Source organism: Guillardia theta (assembly GCF_000315625.1).
Source record: "Guillardia theta CCMP2712 unplaced genomic scaffold GUITHscaffold_55, whole genome shotgun sequence".
Classification (NCBI taxonomy): Eukaryota; class Cryptophyceae; order Pyrenomonadales; family Geminigeraceae; genus Guillardia; species Guillardia theta.
Genome location: NW_005434619.1, coordinates 331,354 through 349,206, shown reverse-complemented (window position 1 = coordinate 349,206; position 17,853 = coordinate 331,354). Strand labels below are relative to the sequence as shown.

Sequence of the window (17,853 nt, the reverse complement as noted above, 5' to 3'; positions counted from 1 at the left end):
CTCCTCCCTCTTCTGTGTATTGTGCACGGCTTGGTAGCGAGCGAGTGAGCTAGTGAGAGATCGAGGGAGGCAGGGATCGAGGGAGGGAGGCAGGCAGGCAGGCAGGCAGGCAGGCAGGCAGGCAGGCAGGCAGGCAGGCAGGCAGGCAGGCAGGGAGGCAGGGTAGGAGGGAGGGAGGGAGGGAGGGAGAGAGAGAGAGAAGGAACGAGTAGGGAAAGGGACATTGGCAGGGCCAGGGGCAGGAGCTGGGGCAGGAGCAAGAGCAGGGATAGGTGCGTGGACAGGTTCAAAAGCATAAAGAGATCAAGAGGAGGAAGAGGGAAAAGATATAAGAAGCGGAGAGATGGCGAAGGTTGAAGGTGAAGATGGAAATTGGCGTTGAATCCTAGATAGATGAGTGGAAAGAGAAGGAGGGTATGGCAGGAGGGGTGAAAGAATTCAGAAGGGAAAAAAGGAAGGAGGAGAATGATGGAAAGAAGAGAAGAGGCCGAGAACAAATAATCTGCAGCTTGGTTCTGCTGATAATGCAAGAACGGAATATGGATTCCTTATAAGTGAAAGACGAGAGAAGGATACGAAGATTTTTAGAAGATGTGTGAGAAAGAACATGAACATTTGACACATGGTAGGGGTCGAACTATCTCGAAGGGAATTATGCTTGCTAGCCAACTTCGTTCTAGTTGAAGAAGCAGACGTAATGAGTCTCATATCCCAGACTATTCACTCAGTATTCTCCATAACCCCTCTTGTTGAACCTTTTCCTAATGTTGATTTCCATTGGTTCTGCAGATCTTTCTCTCTCGTATCTCGGGTTGAGCTGCAGAGACCGTGTACACCAGAACTTGCACTTGATACCTGCTCTCTTCGTGCTCAACCACCCGGCCGAGGCGAAGTCAACACAATGCAGTAGGAGCTGAGCACTTAGTTGAAGCGATGGCGAGTCTTAAGAGATGCCTGATGCTGTGTAGAAAGACTTCGGGGCTCCTCTTGGGTAGTCAGAAGGTTGCGCAGAAGGTTGCGGGCAGCGGGAGGTGCCGCGGGTTCAGCTCAACGGAGTCGTTGGGTCGGCGACACTGCAAGGGGAGTCTGGGGGAGGGAGCGACCAACTTGGACGGGAACAAAGAGTTCTTGATCTCCAAGATAGAGGAGGTCAGGCCGGCATGTGAGCTTGAGAAGACGTCCCCGCACAGTCTGGCAAGGAGAGTGATCCAGGAGGAGGCAGAGGCGCTGATGAGGCTGGCGGACAAGGTAGACGCGTCCTTTGACGATGCTGTGTCGATGCTGGAGAGGCTTGATGCCAACTCCCGTGTAATTGTTGTGGGAATCGGCAAGTCCGGTCATCTCGGGCGAAAGATCGCAGCGACATTTTCGTCCACGGGGACCTCGGCCCTCTTCATGCACGCGACTGAAGCTCTGCATGGCGACCTGGGGGTGGTGCGAGGAGGAGATGTTGTGCTCCTGCTGTCCAACAGTGGAGAGACGCAAGAGGTGCTCGACGTCGCTCGATCGCTCAAGGAGATGCGAGTCAAGACCATCGCCGTCTGCTCCTCCGAGACTTCGACGCTGAGCAGCCTGTGCTCGCTCTGCATACCCATCGGCAAGCACAAGGAGTTGGACCATAACGGGTGACGTATGTTGCTACTTGGATGCTCCTCTGACTACCCGAGCAGACTGGCACCTACCGCAAGTGCCATAGTGATGATGTCAGTGGGCGACGCGTTAGCTGTTGTTCTCTCCAAGAGGAAGCGATTCTCCAAGAAGGACTTCAGTCGCTGCCACCCTGCTGGTGAGATCGGCAAGGCTGCTCGAGACTGAAGGTCGGGCCCCGGGTCCTCGAGCTATTAAACACACGTGTGAATACCTGACATGACATGAACTTGTCCTGGTCTCTTAGATGTTCATCGTACTGATACTTGATTCCCCTACGTCTCTTCCCCCTGCCCCTCTGAAAAATCCTCAGCGTCAGCAAGAGCTCTGTGTACTCTGCTCATCCTGGCGTAGTTGAGAGAAGGGCTGGAAGAGAAGATGTAGTTGGAGATTTCCAGCGGAGAGAAGGTCGAGGGTCTGTACGCATGTCAGCCTCTGCACTGAGGTACAAGAGCAGCAAACGTTGATAGCAACATGTCAGACTTGTTGTCATCAATCTTCTCCTTAGCTTGTACCTGTTGATCACATCAGATGCTATGAGACGTTCTGTTGCACGATAACAATCAGCTTCCGCTTCCTCCTCTTTGCCAGTGGACTGGAGATGAGGCTGCTGAGACTGGAGGGGGACAGCTTGGAGAAGGAGGCGCTATTCAAGCCGAGCGGGGGTGAAGGAGGAAGCCATCTGGGCTGTAGAAGAGCGTCAAAGAGACAGCAAAGGCAGGAGATGACGGAGATGTTGGTACACGTTTCTGCTCCTGCTCCTGCTCCTGCTCCTGCTCCTGCTCCTGCTCCTGCTCCTGCTCCTGCTCCTGCTCCTGCTCCTGCTCCTGCTCCTGCTCCTGCTCCTGCTCCTGCTCCTGCTCCTGCTCCTGCTCCTGCTCCTGCTCCTGCTCCTGCTCCTGCTCCTGCTCCTGCTCCTGCTCCTGCTGATCCTCCTCCTTGGACCAACTCTTTGGCCCTAGAATATTTTTTCTAGGGATCAAAGCATGAAAGTGAAACATGATGGCAGGCCAACCAATCATGGAGAACAAAGTGGATTTCGAGGTCATACCACCACCACCACCAGCACCAGCAGCAGCAGCAGCAGCAGCAGCAGCAGCAGCAGACGGACCTGTTGCTGGTCCTTGACCTTGTTCAGCTCCTCCCTCAGAAAGGAGTATCTGCCCAGCTCCTCATGGGCTGAGATCAACGCCTCGTTCACTTCCTGGTACATGGATTCTTCGGCGCTCGGGATGACAACCCGCAGACTTCTCATCCTGCGAGTCTTGGGGCTCCTCTTGCTCGCCCGCGGCGTCTTTCTCTCGTCCTGTGGCTCGTGCAGCTGGAAGTCTGCTGGCTCCTCCAGCGGCGCCTCGCTCATGTCGCCATGCGCGATGGAAGAAGCGCGAGTCTCCATGAGGTCCAGCAGGCTTCCTCCTTCCTCTGCCTCCCTGCCTGCCAGCTCTCGCAGCTTCCGAGCGACCGCAAGGTCTACCTTGGTCTCAACCCCGCGAAGGGGCTGCTTGCACTCCTGAAGCTGCTGTGAGCAGAGAGAAAAGAGAGGGAGAGGGAGAGGGAGAGGGAGAGGGAGAGGGAGGAGAGGGCTCACCGGGCACCATGCCCCATACACCATCCTGCACACCTTCATGTTCACAGAGTGACGGAAATAGTGGAGCCATAGATGCATAAAGTTGCGAAGAAACTTCCTTGTGAGAGAGAGGACAGCTCTTCTCTTGGGTATCAGCCCACGCCACATTTGGTAAAATTGCTTGGTTCTCCGATGTCTCAACCTCCTGTCTACCTGCTCTAACTTGGCCGCGATGTACTTGACCCCGGTGAGGTAGGAGTACATCGTCCTGAGGTAGTACTGCTTCAGGTTGTGCCTCCTCGTCTTGGTCAAGAAGGTGGAGTAATGCCGGACTGAGCTTCGACTTTTGCTTCCATGCTGTTGAGAGTTCCAGGCCAGCAGGTGTGCGAGTAGCTTGTACAAGCTGTTCCGATCAGCAATGCGCTCTCCCTTCCATCTGAGAGAGATGGTCACCGCCACATGTTGTCTCCATTCCGAGAAGACTGCTGAGAGCTCTAGTCGCCCATTCTCCATTGCTGTTTTCCGCAGCTGATGATAAGCAGCTAAAATGCAGTCAAAGAAGATCTGCCATCGATTGAAATACTGTTTGAGCATTTGAAGATTGTTGACTGAGTCCCAAGATTCCTTGATTCTACTGTACAAGTTTCTCAATATTTGGGCCTTCTTCAGCCTCTGAAACGTCCTCCTCAACTTGTACAAGTTCTTGCTTTCCAGAACGATCTTGGCTGTGTAGGACCAATACTTGAGGATCGATTGCATTGATATGACATTTGAGCACCTCTGCATCTTCACCAGTACAATCTTCCTGGTCTCTTGCATGTAGACATAACTGCACCAGACTTGCAGGCAAGATGCTTGTTGGTTCCACTGCCTGCGAATGATAACATTCATCTTGCGCTTTGCCAGGCTCTTCATTCTGCTGACATGAGTCCTCCAGCAATCAAACACGAGCCCTGCATCCCGGCGTTGAAGCATCTTGGATCTGCTTCTCACTTTGATTCTTATTCTCTTGATCGCAAACCAATGAAGCAAGTGCTGGAACAAGCATGATTGCGCCTGAGAGTGTTGCATTCTTGCAACATTCAGTCTTCTCCACTTGTTCTTCCAGACTATCCCACTCCTCCAAAACTGAAACGAGATGAGCTGATATCGACTTTGCATCTCCGTTGATAACACAGCCTGTCAATCTCTTGTCAATGTTCCTTAGCAACACTCTCAGTGCTTACGCTGATCTTCCTCCTCCTCCTCACTTGAAGTTTAAAGTGCATCCATCGTTTCATCATCATACCCAGCCCATAGCGCTGCTGCCTTGAGATGAAGCGTTCGGTCCGTCTATTTCGAAAAGTCAGGCTCTTCCAGTTTCGGAGGAACTCCATCATCCAAGTGCGTTGACTCTTGGCAGACACTCTTTGCTTGCAAATGCCAAGTCGCTGCTTGGAGTCCAGCACTTCCATCCACAGGTTGAAGAAGAACATCTGCTGTACTCTAGCCCGCTGTTGCATCTTCCAGACAGCCTTTTCTATCTTCACCATGCGTGCATGATACCTGTTGTACTCATGGAATTTCTTCCAGACATCCAGGTGTATTCCAATCAGAGTCCGATTGTTCAGCCATCTCTTGTACAGATATTGCAGCAGCTTGTTCGCAGACGGAGCTGATGGAATAGTGTAGACAATAGATCCATCCGATATCCTGTTGATCTGATACTTGATGTCTGACAGAGCACCTAACACGTGCATGTCGGTTCTTGACATGAAAACTCGCTGCATACACTGAATTTCATGATGTCTTACCTTTAGATCGACTTAACAAGTGTTTCAGCTGCTTTGTGTTGCTCGCAGTCTCAGACTGAAACAACACAGCAATGCTATGGATCTCAAAGATGAAAGACTTCAACTGCTCGTCGTGCTCGTCTCTTGCAACAAGAGCCATCTTCTTTCCCCTCTGAATGTTCTTAGAGAGTTTCTGCAGCAGACATCAGACAAGAGAGCCAGGCGTGTTCTGCTGTTTACGACATCGCACAATATCACAACCTGCAGCATGTCGAGCACAAGATCTATCTTCTTGTTGGATTTCATCACGCTGGACACGCACGAACTCTCGCTGCCAATGACTGCCAACATGTCCATCAGAGATGTGCGATGAATCTATTCGCATTCTCACCATCTGCAAATGCCTTCCAGACTGTCTCGATGCTTTCTTCCAGGTCCGCGATGCTGCCCTGGGGAAACATCGCCGCATCTTGATGCCCCTGGAGGAATTTCTCGCCGACCATCTCGTCGACTTCTTGTTGTTCTTTCAGATCAGACATCATCTCTTGACTACCTTGATCGTTATTTCGGTTGCTATCACGTGTCGATGCCTGTGAGATGTGAGGGGTTCATGGTCAATGTACAGCCCGGCCTAGTCATCATGGTGACGTGACTCCTTCCATGGTCCTTTTCTCGTCCATCCGACACGCAAGTTTCTTCTCATCTCAGCATAGTCGCTCACGGCTCTGCTCCCTTCTGCTCTCTTTCTCGCTTCCTCCTCCCCATCGGTTGCTACCGTCAGTGCATCGCATGGCCGTTGACCATCTTGGCCACCGGTGCCCCACAGTGAGTCCCCTCGCTGACGGTGAGTCGGAAGCCCGGCCAGCGGAACAGCGGCCCGGGCCGGGCCGGGCCGTCCGAGTCGCCCGGCGGTTGTCAGTGAGTTAAATCATAACTATATCTTTACTCAAAGTTGAGTTAAATCATAACTATATCTTTACTCAAAGTTGAGTTAAATCATAACTACTCTCAGTCAGTCACTGATGAATACTCTGGCCGTGTCACGCTGTCGGGGCTTCACTGATTTTACTTATAGGATGACTTATGATTTCCCTCCTAGTAGCCCCCCCCTTGTGTTGCCTGCTCCTCCCGCGCCGCGCACATTCTGTACTCGGTGACAATCAATGTACTTCCGCCTGACCTTAAGTCGACAACATACCCAGTTTTAATTATCACGGTATTTAAGAAATGTCTGACCTTTGCCTGATAATCCCAACACTAGGTTGCCCCGGAAGTTTGGACCCGTCCTCGTCGGCCTCTCCTTTACCCCTGCCTCTTGACAAGCGCTGAAGTGAACAGGGGCAGGTAGTAGCTTGCAGTGACAACAAGGCAGGCGCTCCCCATCTCAACGTCTTCCTAGCAGCACTGACACCCTCGGACATCCGGACGCAGTCACTTCTGCGTTTCCCCCACCTCCCACCCACGAACGTTTCGCGCTTCAGATCCTGAAGTTCAAAATGGGAGCGGAGGGCTCGAAGCATGACGACTTCAGGGCGTACACACTCTATGAGCTGCAGTCTGCCAGACGATCAAAGATCAACGAAGACGGAGAGAGAGAGAGGACCAAGTTAGACAAAGAGCGCTCTCAGAATCTTTCATCATTGGCTCTTCACCTGTCCGATTCCTTTCACGCAGCGTCTTCTGGACTGCTCGAAGTGATACAGACGGGCTCTTGCGAGCCTTCGACCACAGCTGAAGACTTGGTTTGTAACCCATGTGCACCTCGTCCCAGGTCGACATTAAATGCGCTGCAGGTTGAAGAAGCACAGGGCCCAGAGGAGGAGTTGAAGGACAAGGACGTCCCGAATGAGTAGGCTACATTGTGCTCTTACGAAAGCTCCGCTGCTCACTCTAGCTGATGCAGAACTTCAAAGGAAGAGGGCGAGAAGAAAACGACGCCGGAGGAGGTTTCGATGGATCCTGCAGGAAATGAGGCGAAAGAAGTCGAAGGAGCCTCGGAGAACAAGGACACTGCTGTCGGGACGAAGGATGTAAAAGAAGAAAATCAGAAGGATGAGAATGAAGAAAGTCACAAAGATGTGAAAGAAGCAATTCAGAAGGAAGACAAGGAAGGTGAGCCGGTGGAGGGAAACACTGCAGCAAGCGGAACTCCAGTCCAATCTCCGAAGGCGCAAGGTTTTCATCAAGGTGTTGGGTACAGTGACTGACGGTCTGAAATAGACGAAGGAAGGCCTGCAAGCTTCGGAAGCCGCAGTAGCAGAGAGGAAGCGCTGGCCTTTCAGAAGTTGGTGAAGAGTAAGGCAGAGAAGATGGGCGTTACTCTGCGTGAGTTTCTTTGCTCCTATGGTTCTCCTTCAGTTGAGATTCCTTTCATGCAGCATCTCGTCCGGTATCGACGAATTCGGGTAAGAGCCTGTCGACTCTCATGGAGGAAGGCTGACTCCCTGACTTTGATTCCCCTTCGTCTGCTCTGCAACAATTTGTGCAGCAGCTAAGGAAAAGAAGTGACTTCAACTCATCGCCATGCTTGCCGCAAACAATTGATTTCCAAATTGTTTTGTTTGATTCAATGAAATAGAGAGTGCAGGACAAGGCAGCCATGTTGTCCTCTCTGTCTCTTGATCTAGGGAAAGCAACGGAACTCCGTAACATCGACCTCCACGACAATGAACAAGATAGCAAGAGATGATTGGAAGAGGTGGGGTAGGAGGGGGAGGGCAGGAAGGAAGCGAGAGGTCTTTCTCGCTAAGCTTTTGCTTCCTCCTACAGTCACAACCGCCTCCGCCGCCCCCTCCTCGTCGTCCTTCCCTACAGTCCATGCACAGGAAAATCCTGTACCGCAGGAGTACCCCACCCCCTTTCGAGCAACCTTTTCATTAGGAGGAGACCGGTGATAAGAGCAGCTTGCTTACCGGATGCGACTCGATGTCGTAGGGCGCAGAAAGAAGTAGGGGGAGGCATGGCGCAGCAGCATGGAGGCATAGAGGACGAGAGGGAGTAGGAACGGAGGAAGGTAGGGATGGAGAATGAAGGAAGGTAGGGATGGAGAATGGAGGATGGAAGGGAAGGAGAAGGACAACAGCACAGATGCTGAAGGAAGATTCTAGTGTACAGATCGCTTCTATTGTCAAGAGAGGAGGATATGTAAGGAAACGGGTGAGTGGATACAGGAGAATCAGTGTGAGATTGCAGCAGGCGAGGAGAGAGATATCCATGTATTCCACGGCAAGCATGATAACTTAGCTTCACGATACTGACTGTTCCTTCCTGAAAGGCTTCCGAATGCCTCCCAAGTTACCCACCCAACAGCCAGGGGGTCGACCCCTTGACACCAAATCAGTCAAGTCCAGCTCACCCCTAGCTAACTCCGCTCGTCCGGCCAGCACGAAACCTGACGTACCAGGTAGGAGCTGGAAGTTTGCTGGGGTGACTTGTAACAGGATGGTACAGGCGACGAGAAGAGCGATGTGACTTCCCCTAGCCCAGTCAAGAGAGCCAGCAGCGCTCCTCGCATACAAGCTCAGGCGAGCTCGTCCGCTGCCAAGCCAGCAGCAGCAGCAGCAGCAGCAGCAGCAACAACAACAACAAAGAAACCAGCTGCACCAGCAGCCGCCGCCGCAAAGAAGCCAGTGGCAGCGACGAAGCCAGGAGCTTCAGGAGCGAAGTCGTCAGCAACGAGCTCCTCCAAGGCACCCGCAGCGAAGAAAACTACAGCAAAGCCAAAGACAACAACGACAGCAAAGAAGGCATCGCCTGCGAAGAAAGAGATGAGCGAAGAGGAGAGGTTGAAAGCTGAAGAGGAGCTCGAAAGACAACGAGAAGAGAGGGAGGCGGCGGAGAGAGAAAGACGGGAGCGAGAGCAGAGGATGAGAGATGAGCTGACTGCCCTGATCCTCGAGGAAGAAAAGCGCATCCAGAAGAAAGAGGAAGACAAGAAGAAGCGGGAGAGGGAGTACAACAGGAGAAAGACGAAAATCTTTGAGCACGCGTTTGATGACGAGCTAGAGGACGTAACAACCTTTTCCCACCTGATGCACGGGTCTCACAGCACATCAGGTCCGTCAGCTATTGGGTATCTCCGATGCTTCAGGGAAGATCCAAGTAAGAACTCTCCTCCTCCTCCTCCTCCTCCTCCTCCTCCTCCTCCTCACCCTCCTCCTCGTCCGACTGGCTCATTCCTCCCTCCTGTCTCACAGCGAGCCTGCACTACCGACCCGGACAGCATGACGTGTGTTTGTCTCTGCGATCCATGGTTAGACAGGCGGGGAGGAGGGAGGGGGGGTGACGTTGGCGTTTAGGTATAGAGGAATCAATTCTCTGACCTCCTACGTCGAGCCTGACTGTGTGAACGAGAACAATTCGACGCCTCTGTCTGAGGTGCCTGCCGTCTGCTCCTTGCGCTTGTGACGTTGAGATGCAGGCTGCGGTGGGAGGAGCTACGTCTGTGCTGAGGGAGCTTCTGAGGTATGATAGGGAAGGAGGTGGCGGAGGAGGGAGGAGGAGGAGGAGGGAGGAGGACGGTGAGAGAAGGAGGAGGAGGAGGAGAAGGAGGAGGGGGGGAGGAGTGAGGGGGGAGGGGGAGGAACCCAACATGTATGAGATAACGAGTCTGTCAGGCACGGAGCCACGTCAGTGATAGATCTACAAGATTCTCATGGGAGGACGCCAATCTTCCGTGCTGCGTTCATGAGAAAGGTGAAGAGCATGCTGAGGGTTGGATCGCAGTTTTTGACACCTGCTGGTCAGCCGGAGGCGTGTAGGCTCCTGCTGTCCTATGGGGCCAACTGCGACATCCGAAACAATGACGGGGAATCGCCGATGGATGCAGCGAGCGACCAAGAAGTGAAGGAGGTGCGATGCTTACATGCGCTGAGAGAGGAGAACGAAGAGGAGAAAGAAGAGGACGAAGAAGATAAGTGATATTGAGGAACGTGGACCAGCAGGTCCTGTACGTAGCAAATGATCTTCGTGTGGTTCACAATGCTGCTTACACTTGTTGCTTTCATGATAACTTGCTTATCACGTCGATCTTGCTTCCGAAGACGCAGATTAGCGCAGATTAGTGACGTTTGTTGCAAGATTCTCGCTGGTTTCTCGGCAGAGCGGATGGAAGAGGCAAGGGCGAGGATAGAGCAAGAGCTTCACGCTTGCTGGACTCCTCCCCCACAAGAGAAGGAGCCAGGTGAGTACCTGCTGGTCTCGGACTGTGGGCTCAGCTGAACTCTGCCCGAGCAGCGGATCTCGTGCCGCAAACTGCCCACAGGTTTGATGAGCTGTTGCTTGCTACCTCTCACTCCGTTGCAGCTGCCGGATCGGGCTGCGGGCCTTACAGGAGACGTTGGATGAGATCAGGAAGGCGGATCGACGTCCAGCACTTATCATCGACCTGTCGAGGTCTTTCTTATCGTTGCACCTCCTCTCCCTCCTCTCCCTCAACTTCGTCCTCCTCTATCTCCTCCACTGCTGCCTCGCCTCGCCCTTGTTTGTCCTCTACTGAAAGCTCATTTCCTCTTCTTTCCCTCTCGACTTCACTTCTCATCGTAACCCTCAGCAACGCGCAAACTTTTCTGCGCTACCGTGACAACAACCTGCTCATGACTTACAAGCCTGGAGACCTCGAGCCCGAGACGGTAGAGCTGAACTAGCGAGCAGGGGGTGAAGCGGGGAGAAACGAAGAGCAAGGGAGAAGATTCGGATGCAGAGGAAGTGGAGGAGGTAGAGGGAAGGAGGGAAGGAGGGAAGGAGGGAAGGAGTGGAGGAAGAAGGAGAGAGGTCAAGGGAGGAGGCAAAGAAGAAAGGTGTAAGAGTGCTTGACGTTCAATGTGCATCAGGTGAGGAAAGCGTTGATAGGGGCTCTACGGTACGGCAAACCTTTTGTCATTGACAACGGCGACTTGGTCTTGGACTGGGTCAAGTTGGAACAGACGTGAGACTGACTTCGTCCTCGTCCTCGTCCTCGTCCTCGTCCTCGTCCTTCTCCTATCGTCTCCGTTTTTCTTCTGATTGTAGTCCTTGTCATTGTAGTCCTTGTCCTTGTCCTTGTCCTTGTCCTTGTCCTTGTCCTTGTCCTTGTCCTTGTCCTTGTCCTTGTCCTACATCTCGCTGTTTTGTCTTTGGGTGTCTCTTCAGATGCTCTCGTGAGTTTCTTGCGCAGGTTTGACAAGATTTCTCCAACACTTTGGATGGACATCGTCATGTGCTCCATCACCAAGGTTCCAAGTCTGTCTCTGCTGCTCCTCTCTCCTCTTTTCTCTCTGTTCTGTCTCCTCTCGTCTCTCGTCTGTTCTCTCTCCTCCTCTGCTCCTCCTCCTCTGCTCCTGTCTCCTCCTCTGCCCCTCCTCCTCTGCTCCTCCCCTTTACAACCCCCCTCCTCTTCTCCCCCTTCCTGTATCTCATCCTACATTTCTCATCTCAGCACTTTTGCAGGATCACAAGTTTTTCCATCTGGTCAAGAAGGAGGACGGAGAACTTTTCCTTGAGCACCAGTTCACTCAGCACTGTCTGGATCATTTCCAATTCATCCTCTTGTCAAGATTGCCGCAGGTACACGTCTGTCAAGCTTCTCCTACTCACTCCCTGTCAGGTCCCCCAGGCCTTCTCGGACACGTTCTATCTCGTCACTACCGCCTGACCTCAACTCCCCCCTCCTCCCGCTCCTCCTTTCTCACCACTGCTGCTTCCTCCCCTTCTTCCTCCTCCTGCTCCTCTTGTGTTCTCCCCCTCCCCCTCCCCCTCCCCCTCCTTCTCTTCTTCTCCCTCCCCTCCTTCTCTTCATCCTCCTTCTCTTCATTTGTAAACAACACAGCACAGCCTGGTAGGTCTCAGTAGATGAACCGGCTCCTCTCTCTCTCTCTCGCCTCCCTCTTCTCCTGCAGCGTCTGCAGCGACTGCATCACTCTTGCTGACAGAACCTCCATGCCCTCCTGCGTCGTCGAGGAGATTCGCAAGGCACCTTCCGGCACCTTCTGCTCGCACTGAGGCAAGACAAGTCAACAGCCACCCTCGTCTGAAGCTCCGCAATGTCGCTGGTCGAACGCAAGGATAGCGGCACGTGGATGGAATGGGGGGGACATAGAGGGAGGGACAAAGTCCAGGATGAAAGGGAAGCGAAAGAGGGAGAGAGGTGGGGGAGAGGGATGAAGATGAGGAGAGCAGATGAAGAAGGAGGGAGGGAGAGGAGGAGAGTAGAGAGGGAGAGGATGAAGGGAGGGAGGAAGGAGGAGAGGAGAGGAGAGGAGAGGAGGAGATGGAGTGAGTCTACCTGTGGCTCAAGGGGGATATCTGCCTTACTGACAACATCGATCCACTCGCGATCCGGAAAGCGAATTCTCAGCTCATCCCTCACGCTCAGCTGGACAAGAGCTGGTCAAGATCCGACCAGCTAGGGACGTGGAGGGAGGGACCTGATCAGAGATGGAGGACTTGATCCCGCTCTCTCCAGTGAGGTCGAGCACGAAGATGATGACGCTGTTGAGATGCTCCTGCGGTCCCATCAGCTCCTTCCTCCATGACCGATTGCATGCTTCACCATGGAGGCGAGCGTCAGCTTCTCCATCTCGTTTCTCTCCTGGTCGGAGCGGGGGAGCAGACCAGGCGTGTCCATGACCTGCTCGGAGTTAGTTCCTTGCTCCTCTTGCCACCACTACCACTACCGACTCCTCCTCCTCGTTAACCCCCCTCCTCCCCTCCCCCCAACTTGCTCTCCTCTCTTCCCCCCCAATGCCCCTTATCGCCCACTCTCTCTCCCTCCTCCCCTTCCCTCCTTCTGCTTTCCTCCACACATCCTCTTCTTTTCCTCCTTTCTGTGCAGTTACCTGACAGATCTGCTCGCCAAGGTCATCCAGAATGTGACCGAGGGTCATGCCTGCCAGCAACAAGTCAGCGAAGATGAAGAGAGAGGTAGAGAGAGGAAAGTAGCAAGGAGAGAACGGGGCACGAGCTGCGATAGGAGGAGGAGATGAGATCAAGAGAGAGGTATGCAGGTGGATGAGAGAAGCAAAGGAGCTGAGAGAGAGAGAGGAGGGCGGGTCTGTAGGAGCGGTGCGAGAAGCTGTTAACCTCTGGTGGTGAAGGGATAGTTGTTGACTTCAGGCGTTCCTGTGGAGATGCTGCGAACGATGCTGCTCTTGCCAACATTTGGAGAGCTGAAGAAACAGTAAGTGAGGGTGTGAAGTTGTGCGGGGAAGGAGAGTTGGAGATATAAGAAGGAATGGAGGAGGAAGAGCAGGAGGAGGGAGAGATGGAGCAAGAGGAGGAGGAAGAGGAGGAAGAGGAGGAAGAGGGAGAGATGGAGGGAGAGGGGGGGGGAGGAGGAAGAGCTAGAACAACGCAGGAAGGAGAGACTTGAGGTTCACCCGACTAGAACGACGGTGTCAAGCTCGGGGTCCACCATGGGGACGCTCCTCAGCTCCTGGCCCATGTTGAGCAGGAGGTCGAGGACCCAGCCGTCTCGCTCCCACAGCTCCTCAATGCTCGCAATCGCTACGTCCACCTCTTCCAGCGTCAACTTGCGAGAAACCGCCTCCTTTGCAGCCTTGGTCCCTGCCTTGCAGACCTCCATGGTGTCCTTTCTCAGCTCCTGCAGCCCTTTCAAGGTGTCAGGGAGAGATCCGTACCCAGCAAGCTCCCGCGACTTCACTGTCAGATCTGCCACAACCTACATGACACTGAGCAGCTCCAACACACCCCAGCTCTAGTACAGCATACCTTCTCGAAGGGCGACAGGTTCTTGAGGATCTTCTCGTACCCCTCTAGGATCTCTCCCGTCGGCTTCGTGAGCTCCTTCGACAGGATCGCCAGCTGCTCTGCCGCATACTTCCGCGCCCTCTGCCGCTGGTTCTTCACCGTCGTGTCCTCCTTGTGCGACAACGCTCGGTTCACCGCCCGGTTCACCAGCTCGTCCGCGGGAAACACGCGCGGCAGCTTCTTGAGCCCCCCGAGCCCCAGCAGCTTCTTCTGCTTAGCCAGCTGGGCTACTGTTGGACCCAGCTGACCAGGTCGACTCCAGCCGGTCTGCAGGGGATCAACGTGAGGGACCGCAGGTGAAGTATGAAGGGGAACAAGCTTTACCTGCATCACTGGGGAGCGAACGGCTGTTCGCCTGACCTGCTGCCTCGTAGATGGATGGATGTAGTAAGTCTTGGCATTGGGCCTGACGAGGGTCTGGAGAGAGAAACCTCCTATGGCTACGAAGTGAAAAGCTGCAAGAAACAGAAAGCAAGTAGTTGATGCAAATTTCATCGTCATTGCCGGACTTGATTTAGAATCGGTTCACCAGATCATGGTACTTCTCAACTCCTTGCAATGATCATGTCAGTGGAACACCGCAGCGTTTGCAGCATGCCTTGAAGTGGACTGGTTGCTCGTAGACCGATTCAAACCCACCCTCTTTCTTCTGCTCTAATGATCCTTGTTCAGTTCTCCTTTGCCCCTCCCTCTCTTGCCTCCTTCTGCTATGATCTATCTTTTTTTTCGTCGTCCCCCCCCCCCCCCCCTCCCCCAACTTCTATCCCCTTCCCTCCTCCATCCTGCCTCCTCCCACCTCCCTCCTCCCTCCTCCCTTCCTCCCTCCTGCCTCCTCCCTCTCCCTCCTGCTTCCCCCATGCCATTCTATTCTGCACATGCGGCCACGGCCCCGAATCAACAATTACCCTCATCCCCGCTCATCCCTGTACGCACCGGGCAACTGATCGGGCCGGAAGGCCGGAAGGCCGTGGCCGTGAAATCAACTACTGAAAAGAAACCTTATTAGCTTAATTGATTCTCTTCGAAAATTAGCTGGAATTGTTGTACGGTCAATTGCTCATATATATATATATATATTGTAGCTGGGGGGCGTAACTTCAAAAAATGATTTAGATAGTAGGTGTTGTGAAGTACCCCTACCTTTTACTCTGAGCATTGGTACAGATGACGGGTTAGATATCTTCTTTGATTCGGGGAGCGTTCTTCTATAAATAGTTTTAGAGAAAATATGTACTATACATAGTTATAAAATATTTGTTACATCCGATTAAAATAATCTTTTAAAATGATCTTGTTTGTACGTTTGCAACACCAAGACGGCAGAATCATAGTGGGAGAAGAGAAGAGAAGAGAAGAGAAGAGAAGGGAGGAGAAGAGAAGGATCAGAGGTAACGACAAAGAAGACAAACAGACATACAATCTCGTCAGGCAGCACAGCATGATCAATGTTCGACCCCTTGAGCTATGGTTTGCAAGGCTTTGTGCGTTGTTGATTCTCTTTGGCTTGAGGCCCGTTCGGTCTGCGACGGGTCTTTCTTGCTTTGTGTTCAACGAGAAGAGAAGTGATGAGGTGTTCGGTCCTGCCCCGCCTCCATCAAGAAGTGCATCTCCCTCCAATCATATCGAGTACGTCCCAGTGCAGATGAAGGCAAAACCAATGAATAATCTGAGGGACCTGTCCGATCACCCGACCAAAGAGATCAAGCACGAGAGCGATCTATACGAAGATGTTGGGATTGTACAGAAAGTGATGCGAGGGCTGAGGAAGAGGTATGATCGGGATGCTGCAACCCTCCACGATAGTCACGTTGAGAACATTACTCCGGTATTGATCATTATGGATCGCCTTCAGTTGAATGACTTCTAAATTTCTCCGCAAACCATAGCTCAAGTCGAACATCCCCGTGTCGCTTCCTAGCTGGTGGGCCTGCTCCTTTTCTCACGCACAGCACTAACTGAAGGCTGCATGCAGGTCTGCCGCCGGACATGCCCAAGTTCGCAAACCTGGTGGGGAGGACCCACAACACTCTTAAGACGGAAGGAGCTCAGCCAGCATGCGAGTGTATTGAGATGAACGCGCATCTACTCAGTCGAGGTTGACCTGACGCTTCGCAAATGAGGCTAAAGGATCAAGCGCGACCGAAAAGTTTTCCCATTGTTCGTTACATTCCAATGTTACCTTGAGTAAAAGCAAGAATACACTTGAATTGTTCAGTCGTCGGCAAAGTGCACACGACGTTTTGAGGTGCATCTCATCAATAGCGATGCTTGTGATCTCCTTCTCTCGCAGCCCTCTGCGCTGCCTGCAGCATACGAGAAGTTACGAACGTCTGCTCATGGAAAGGGAGGAGCAACAAACCTGCACCCTCTGATCGATCGCCACTTTGTCATACCCCTCATCGTAAAGTCGGCGACACGTGCTGTCTCCGAGTATCTGACAAGCTGTCACACAATCGCCTTGACGCTCGTCCCCTCCACCTCCAGCGCTTCTCCGAGAAGCTTGAACTGTGCTTCAGCTTCCTCTACCGTCAAGGCACCACTGGCAACCACCTTGTCTGGATGGCACTCGAGCGCTCGTTGCTGCAGCCTTATTCTTATGTACAGTCCACTACCCTCCCTCTTTCTCACCTTGTAGGCAGCTTTAATCTCACTCTCCGTTGCCACAGTCGAAACCTTCAGGATCGTGTAGTAGTCCGGTCGCACTCGCTTCCGCACCTCGAAGTCTGCCTTGTCATACCAGTGACGAAACACCGTGTCATGCTCAAAGATTTTCAGCAGCCTTGACATGTCTTCACGAGCTTCTTCGGGTCTGCCCAAGGCGATGAGAGTACTAGAAACAGGCTGTCAGGAATCGCAGCTCGTAAAAGCTCAAGTCAACTCACTTGGCTCGAACGACCCAAGCTTCTTTGTGGTCGTCTTGAATCTGGATAGCCAAATGACAGTCTCTCAAGGCATCCGGAAAGAGCTGAAGTCGCAGGTTTGCACTCGCCCGTTCCGAAAACATCGCAGCAAGCAAAGGAGCCTTTTCCGGAAATTTGCAGTACTCCAATGTTTCGCTCAACTGACAAAGAATATGAGCGGATACGAAAGGGATGGAGCCGGAATGAAAATTGATCAGATTCTAATAGGAGGGCAAGAAAGACTCACAAGTCGAACAGTCTCTTGAAATTGCCGTTTGAGAGCATGATCTCTTGCTCGTGTGATGCAATCCATGGATGTACGCAAAGACTTGAGGCTGTGAGCAACTACAGTCTGGTCAGGGTCAAGACGCAAACTCTCCTTCAGATGCTTGACTCCTTGCTCCATATCACCAGCATAGAAAAGAGCAAGGCCTCGAACATAAAAGGCTTCGGCGTTCTTATCGTCCTTCTTGATGATCCGCAATGTGAGTGATATCGCTGAATCGCAGAGCCCAGCTTGAATCGAAGCTCGCGCCACCCAGAGTTGGATCGGCACAGCGGAGCATGAATTGTCCAGAAACTCGAAACATTCTAGCGCCCTATAATAGTCTCCTTTCTCAAAGTTGGCCTTCCCATCCTCAAACGCCAACTTCAGCGACGACACTCGAGCGAATTCCTTTGCAAGCTCAGGCTCCTCAGGATTGTTCTGTGAGGCTTGAGCGAGGTAGGAGTGGGCTTGAATTAGGTCTCCCAACTCCACTAGGGCTTTGCTCAACCGAACGTGGGCCCTAACAAGTTTGGGGTCGAGCTCTATCGCAGCCTTGCAGTCAGAGATGCACTCGTTGTATGCTCCCAGCATCAGCCATGCTGCCGCGCGGTTGCTGTAGTAGCTGGGGACGGATGGGTCGAGAGTGATGGCCTTGGAGTAGAGCTTGACGGCCTCCTGGAAAGACCGAGCTTCAAACCTCTGATTCCCCTGCACCTTGAACGCCTCAGCACTGGCACGAACGGAGTCAGCAGAGCCCCTGGAGAGATGGCTTTCACTGGACGTGAGGTGCGATGCGATCTCCGAGTACTCTCCGCGCCACTGACAGCCATGAGCGTCGAGCGGGCACTTCACTTGAACCCGCGACAAGATCCTCCAGGCGAGCGGGTTCCCGGTGCGAAGAGGAGCCGTCACCTTGGAGGGCACCTGCATGAAGACCGAGTTGCACTTGGGACA

The 17,853-nt window shown here is 53.0% G+C and overlaps 6 protein-coding genes across 6 annotated transcripts; 4 read left to right on the top strand and 2 right to left on the bottom strand.

Annotated features, from left to right (window-relative positions):
- Positions 1 to 933: 933 nt before the first annotated feature.
- GUITHDRAFT_111941 (hypothetical protein) lies at positions 934 to 1,815 on the top strand (the record flags this gene model as incomplete). Its single annotated transcript, XM_005829011.1, has 2 exons — positions 934 to 1,625; positions 1,671 to 1,815. The coding sequence occupies 2 exons, from the start codon at positions 934 to 936 to the stop codon at positions 1,813 to 1,815; spliced, it is 837 nt and encodes a 278-aa protein (XP_005829068.1).
- A 1,926-nt stretch (positions 1,816 to 3,741) lies between these two features.
- GUITHDRAFT_153659 (hypothetical protein) lies at positions 3,742 to 4,602 on the bottom strand (the record flags this gene model as incomplete). The annotated part of the gene is made up of 2 exons (XM_005829010.1): positions 4,441 to 4,602; positions 3,742 to 4,393 (listed from the first exon to the last, which is right to left on the bottom strand). Coding segments are annotated over exons 1-2 (682 nt in total), but the record flags the coding sequence as incomplete, so codon positions are not given.
- A 1,880-nt stretch (positions 4,603 to 6,482) lies between these two features.
- On the top strand, positions 6,483 to 7,675 carry GUITHDRAFT_111939 (hypothetical protein; the record flags this gene model as incomplete). Its single annotated transcript, XM_005829009.1, has 4 exons — positions 6,483 to 6,835; positions 6,890 to 7,161; positions 7,207 to 7,311; positions 7,614 to 7,675. The coding sequence occupies 4 exons, from the start codon at positions 6,483 to 6,485 to the stop codon at positions 7,673 to 7,675; spliced, it is 792 nt and encodes a 263-aa protein (XP_005829066.1).
- A 398-nt stretch (positions 7,676 to 8,073) lies between these two features.
- GUITHDRAFT_111938 (hypothetical protein) lies at positions 8,074 to 11,617 on the top strand (the record flags this gene model as incomplete). The annotated part of the gene is made up of 16 exons (XM_005829008.1): positions 8,074 to 8,142; positions 8,427 to 8,996; positions 9,043 to 9,087; positions 9,183 to 9,238; positions 9,285 to 9,363; positions 9,407 to 9,450; positions 9,603 to 9,681; positions 9,733 to 9,902; positions 10,035 to 10,168; positions 10,222 to 10,249; positions 10,291 to 10,380; positions 10,538 to 10,616; positions 10,818 to 10,912; positions 11,141 to 11,198; positions 11,413 to 11,529; positions 11,570 to 11,617. 16 exons carry the CDS (start codon positions 8,074 to 8,076, stop codon positions 11,615 to 11,617), a joined length of 1,761 nt encoding a protein of 586 aa, XP_005829065.1.
- A 642-nt stretch (positions 11,618 to 12,259) lies between these two features.
- GUITHDRAFT_46932 (hypothetical protein) lies at positions 12,260 to 13,944 on the bottom strand (the record flags this gene model as incomplete). The annotated part of the gene is made up of 7 exons (XM_005829007.1): positions 12,260 to 12,337; positions 12,390 to 12,467; positions 12,515 to 12,595; positions 12,801 to 12,850; positions 13,045 to 13,130; positions 13,341 to 13,642; positions 13,693 to 13,944. Coding segments are annotated over 7 exons (927 nt in total), but the record flags the coding sequence as incomplete, so codon positions are not given.
- Positions 13,945 to 15,074: 1,130 nt separating this feature from the next.
- On the top strand, positions 15,075 to 15,936 carry GUITHDRAFT_164229 (hypothetical protein). The gene is made up of 3 exons (XM_005829006.1): positions 15,075 to 15,556; positions 15,618 to 15,652; positions 15,704 to 15,936. Exons 1-3 carry the CDS (start codon positions 15,170 to 15,172, stop codon positions 15,762 to 15,764), a joined length of 483 nt encoding a protein of 160 aa, XP_005829063.1. The 5' UTR covers positions 15,075 to 15,169; the 3' UTR covers positions 15,765 to 15,936.
- The last annotated feature ends 1,917 nt before the right edge of the window (positions 15,937 to 17,853 follow it).